The 6,100-nt window shown below is 39.7% G+C and overlaps 1 protein-coding gene across 1 annotated transcript; it reads right to left on the bottom strand.

Moving 5' to 3' along the window:
• Positions 1-1,702: 1,702 nt before the first annotated feature.
• LOC121998048 (probably inactive receptor-like protein kinase At2g46850) lies at positions 1,703-4,704 on the bottom strand. Its single transcript, XM_042552775.1, has 3 exons — positions 3,749-4,704; positions 3,242-3,325; positions 1,703-2,874 (listed from the first exon to the last, which is right to left on the bottom strand). The coding sequence occupies exons 1-3, from the start codon at positions 4,524-4,526 to the stop codon at positions 1,811-1,813; spliced, it is 1,926 nt and encodes a 641-aa protein (XP_042408709.1). The 5' UTR covers positions 4,527-4,704; the 3' UTR covers positions 1,703-1,810.
• Between the last annotated feature and the right edge of the window lie 1,396 nt (positions 4,705-6,100).

The following is a 6,100-nucleotide window of genomic DNA, read 5'->3' as shown; positions in this document are numbered from 1 at the left end:
TTGATTGGTAAGCGCCAATCGATTGGTAAGCACCAATCGATCAACCGATCAATTTGGGAAGCTTCTGTTCATAAATACACAACTCTCAATCAATTGGGAATCTTCCCAATCGATTGATATTAGAAAACGTCCATTTTTAACGTGATTTCAACCCTAAAATCACACCGCCAATCTCATTCTTCGCAGATAATGCAAAAAAAAAACTCGATTCATGAGTTAAATTCTAATGTATCCAAGTTACATTCAACGAATATACATCAATTTCGCTCATCCATATAGAATCAAATGCAAAACTGATGTATTTGTATCAAAATATTGAAAAATAATCTTTACGTCTTAAAAACTGATAATAAGCCAATACTATACTCTGATACCAATTATAAGATTTGCAATACATCATATATAAACTAAAGGATTTATGTACAACAGGATTATAGCTTCTATCAATCTCTAAAGTACAATAAAAATGAGATAATAGCTCATGAATGGCTGACCTGATTCCATCGCAATGCTTAACCTCTTACTTATCACAGGAGTATTCCGCGAACACAGCAGATGTCTTCCACAGGATTGAGCTGATGAACATGTTCCTTCTCAATGGGGGAGAAGAAGGCAAAAGAGGAGAGTTAGGTTTAGCATGCCCTAATGAACCTTACCTCTTTCCTTTTATACTTGGCCCAATCTATGGGAATTATCCACCTTATTAACAGCTCATCAATGTTAATGAACTGGTTATAGGATCTACACATTAAATTCACATCCATTTAATACAAATCCTCTTTATATGAATTAAAACATTAGATCACTTCACTGGGTTTGGTGGTGTGTGTGTCAATAAAGTGCGAGCCCAATCTTATGAAGGTTAAATTCATCCATATGGACTCAATTGGATCTAGTCTACTTATTAGACTTAATCCTATAATTATGTGTTCAATGTAGTAGTAGATGATACTGCGGCTTCTGTTACTGGTGTTGTAGTAGTAAGTGCTCCGGTTGCGACTCCGGCGGTGGTTGCCGGGATAAAAGATTTCGAGAGCAGAGTGTCCAGAGCTCTTCCCATGGCTCGCAAGGGACATTACCTCGCAGATTTAAAGGGAAATGGGGCATGGATTACTAGAAGCAGAAGACATTAATTGCTTGAATCATGGGGATGCGTCCCCACCATAGGAAACCTTTCTCTTAGAAAGAAAAAAGAAAACAAAAAGTAGGTTGCAAGAAACAGAATGTGAGGACAGAATTTGAAATCTTGCTTATTAATGTTTTTAATGTCCATTCCACGTCCATGCTTTGGTTTACGACCTAATAGAAGAATAATGAACTCAATCCAGAGACAGCAAAGCAACTGCCGCATCAATTAAATACAGTAAACGAGTGCCTATTGGTTAACACTTTCGGCAGAAAAGAAAGATAAATTTCAACTGCCAAACCGCATTGGAAGATTGAGAATGATCATTAAAAATGGAGCATTGAAGATTATGCATTTGACCAAGAACATAAACATTAGGGGACATATTGCTTTGTAGTTATGATTACCGATCATGCTAGTTAGTGTCGATAAGGCAAACAATTGATTACTTTTTTTTTTTAATAAAAAACTAAAAATATTTTGGTGCTCTGCAAGCCATGCACTTCCTAAAGTTCTCGAGTATTGTTCATAAATCTTAAGAACTTAGAAAAGGTTTAAGATCGATCTAAATAACAATGGCAGTAGAAAATTAATTCACATTAGAAAGATCATGTTCATCCATACATGCTTACAGTACCTCAAAAGGAATACACATTTCAGATGAACGGTCATCTCTGATATGTTCTAATTTGCATTCTGGACAAAGGAAACATGCATGTTATCAGGAGACATCGACACCATCTGCAGAAGGCTAGAGTTTGAAAATGTCACCTCCAGTTTAGGCTCTATTCTGCTACTGCTGCACATGTTGTCTTGAATGATAAATATCAGCTCCTTCACCACATCAACCATGCACGGTCCGCCATTTTCCTTACTGGACAAGCACTGAACGGCAAGGTTTACCGCCTTTTCAATCTGCTCACGGTGAAGCGGCGGCTGCTCATGAAATCTGAGATATGGATCCACAATCTCATGTAATGTGTTACTTTCAATCTTAGGCAAGATTGTATCTGAAAGATTTCCAGGTTTGGAGCCCATGATTAGTTCAAGTAATATAAGACCAAGGCTGTAGATGGCATAAGTATCATGAGAGACCACGTATGAGCAGGATCCATTGACAAGTCCAGATTTTAGGAACTTGAAACCAGTAACTTTGGCAGAATAATAAGTGTCTATAAGTATGTCACTGGTCTTGAGATCTTCAATATAGCTCGGTATTGATATTTCGTATTGCAGGTATGCGAGGGCACTTGCAATTTCGGAAGCAATATTCATTCTGAGGTACCAACTGAGGCCAATGCCTCTTTCATGTCTTAAGTGTTCTTCAAGTGTACCATTAGAGAAATGCTCATGTACTACAAGTAGAGTCTCAGCTGAATCAAAGCAAAACCCAATGATCCGGGCAATGTTTCTATGAGAACAATGAGAAAGAATCTCCGCTCTGTGCAAAACTTTTCTGAGGCTTTTTTGGTCCTGGCATTTAAATTTTTGAACAGCCACATTTGTGCCATCGCTCAGTCTCCCCAAGTGAACTGTGCCATCGATAACATCAACAAGCTTTTTATCGTTTTCAAACCCTCGTGTAGCTTCATTCAGCTCTTTGTATGTAAACTGACGGGTGTTACATGCCTTTCCAATAATATTGGGAAGAAAGGATGGATCGAGATCGGGCATGTTCTCCTTCAAAAGTTTTCTTAAGAAAAAACATAATACAATGACGGCAAGTAGAATAAGTACAGAAAGAACACCTGTTGGAAAAATAACCATGAAACATGACAATTCAAAGTAAAAAAATAGATAAAAAAAGAAGACAAACAGAATTAAATTACACATGTTATGAACAGAAAATTAATAATATTGATGATATGTATAATGTAGATATCATTACACTTGCATTTTAGGAAATAGTGTTCTACCTTTAAGAATCAGAGCTTCAAGAGTTAACAAGTGTTCAGTCTTTGCATCTGAGACTAGTTCATATATATATATATATATATGAATGTTTAAAAGTTGTTTAAAAGTTGGGTAGAAAGCAGAAATGCACTAACAAATCAATATTAAGATCTGGAGATGTACAAATATACAATAGAAACAAGATAGATGATGGGCACGTACCAGCAAGAATAACCACTCCTTTTCTGCAAAACCTCCCCTTGCAGCACCCTACGTTATTCTCATCTTGAGGATCACTGCTACAGGCTGCTAATAAAATTAAAATTTGTTTACAAAATCTTGACTTTCACATACTTAATCGAGTCACTGAAAAAACTAACTCTACCAAGTAGTTAGCAGAAGATGAAAGAAAGCAAACTATATTGCCAATTATTGCAGCAAAACATGACATGCTAGAACAAATCTGACAGCTATAAACAGTGATGAATAAGAGGTGAAGGGAAAGGAATAGTCGGAAGTGATGCGCTAAGGATGATGTTAAAGGCATTCAGACAAAAACAACCAAACTAACAATTCTCAACCTTTAACCTTCAGTGTGATCTAAAAACATAGTAATAGAATACTTAGTTAGCAAACGATTCGAACAAATAAACCATCGTAATACAACCTATTCAGAGAAACAAAAACGGGCAGTGATTATGAATAATGTATCAAGTCCAGCAATCTCACATTTAAGACATCCAGTGCCCCCAGCAAAACCATCTCCAGTGAATCCCGGTGCGCAAGCGCACCTAAAACCACCTCGCACCGCAGTGGCGTTCACTACCGCCGCACCAGCCGCGCACTCAGTCCCATTGGCGTGCCCCTTCGGCACCGCCCACTCGACTTCGATCCCCCTCTGAGCAATAGCCGTTCCATTGCCGGAGGCGGACCTCACCACCGCCCAACTTGAGAACCCCCGACACCCGAACTCGCCGAACACCGAAAAACCGCTCCCGACCTTCCACACACTCCCGTCCGACAGCGGGTAGCAACAGCCGAAGTCGGTAAGGTTGGCATCGCAGCCCCGTGAGGAGCCGATCCGCTCACATCCGGCGCGGCAGATGGAGGAATCCTCGCAATCGTAGAGGCGGAGGAGGTTGTCAGCGGTGACGGCGAAGAAGGGGGTGGAGTCGAGGCCGAATGAGCGGTTGACGTCGGCGTACCATCGATCGCAGGAGAGGGTAGACGGGGAGGAGTAGTCGAGGAGGAGGGATCCAGAGGGGAGGAAGGCGAGCACGCGGAAGGCGGAAAGGGGAGAGAGGGCGAGGCGGAGGTCGTAGTCGGGGGCAGAGCAGGAAAGGCGAAGGACTGGGAGGGAGGGCCCGCAGGAGTCATTGAGGTAGAAGGGGAACGGGATTGGGAGGTCGCCGCAGCGTTCGCCGCATCGGTTAGGGACGTCCGGCTGGGAGGCAGAACGGAAGACGAAGAGGACCAGAAAGAGGAGAAAGAAGGGAAGAGGAGCCATTGCAGAGGAGTGGAGTGAGCTGAGCCCTGAGGCATTTGGGAACGGAAGAGGAGTCGAGTCGTCTTTGTAGGGAAACAGGCCAACAGGGTCGGGGAGGAGGACGAGCGCTGCTTCCTTTCCTCTTCTGGGTGCGCGCGAGCGAGGCGAGAAGGTGGCACGTCGTCGGAAACAGAGATATAAACAAGCACATCACGAATCGAGAACGGAGCGGGCGCGGGGATCTATTTCCAGACAGCGCACAGTGACAAGAGCCACTCCCCATTCCCCACTTACCCTAACACAACGCGTGGAAGCAAGATAAGCATGAGCAAGCGTGTCCCGTGTGTCGCCATGTTTTCGTTATTTCTCATGGATTTTAATTAGTTTTGGGCATCATAAATTAGTCCTGGCAAACAGTTCGAAAATGTATCACGTGGGAGGCAGTTGGTACAGCTCGACTACTGCTCCCGAAGCCGGATATATCGATGCCCACGAGCACGTGACACGCCGCGTGCATGGTCTCTTCCCTCGATGAGCAGTCGAAGTAAACAAGGAGCTTTCAAATACAAGGTACCAACAATCCACAACACATCACGAAGCCGGAGATGATGCGATGAAGAATGCGAATGATCAAGAAACTTTTGTTCACTAGTATTCCACAAATATTATGAAATTATCTACTATATATCTCAAGAAACTTGCTTCTCTTATAGATGATATGTATTTTTCTCATTGATGATAAAAACATTACTTATTTTTCTGGTGATGACAACGTGATCTCTGATTACCTGTTAATTTTAGTTTCCTGCTTAAGTTTTTTACTAGTTGATTTGATTTTGCTTTTAGAAAAAAGGGGGAAATAGTTGAAATGAATTAAGAATAAGAATTAGTAATTCTAAAACATTCTGCGTGGGTATAATTGCTGTTGTCCATGTGTTTTTTTTTACGGTGATGTCAACGTCTCATTGATAGGACAACGCTATTTATATCAAATCACAATTATAAATGTTATGAAATAAATTTAGTGCATTTATAATATCTACAAAGAAAATAATTTTGAAAATATCTAAAATTAGTGTATTTATAATACATGAGATATTTAATTTTTATTATTTAATAATTAATAAGGAATAATTATAATTATAATTAAATTAGTTTATTTTTATTTAATATATTTATTAATGAGTCTAGTCTATAAAAAAGTAGTCTATATTTTAATTATTTAAAATTAATATAGTTTTCAAATTTACTTTCCTACCTGAGTATTTTTTTTAATATGAAATTACTTTCTATTTCGTTTTCTTTTCTTTTTTTTTTTTAATGATTCTATGATTTAATTTTGATGCTGATCACATTTACTGACATTTAGTTGTTAGTCTCTTTATAAAAGTCATTATTTAAAACTAATTAATGGCATATTGTTCTCTAGCGGCGGATTCAGAAATTTATGCAAGGAGGGACGATCATGATCTAAGCTGAGTGTGACTATTTTTTTTTTTAACGATAAATAAATTATATGAAATTAAAAATGATGCGGTGATTAGGCAGGGCCCCACCCTGCTATCGCGTGGAGGTCAAAGTCAAGCTGGTCAACG

The sequence above is a fragment of the Zingiber officinale genome, chromosome 6A, assembly GCF_018446385.1.
Source record: "Zingiber officinale cultivar Zhangliang chromosome 6A, Zo_v1.1, whole genome shotgun sequence".
NCBI lineage: Eukaryota > Viridiplantae > Streptophyta > Magnoliopsida > Zingiberales > Zingiberaceae > Zingiber > Zingiber officinale.
This window is presented reverse-complemented; position numbering and strand designations above follow the sequence as displayed.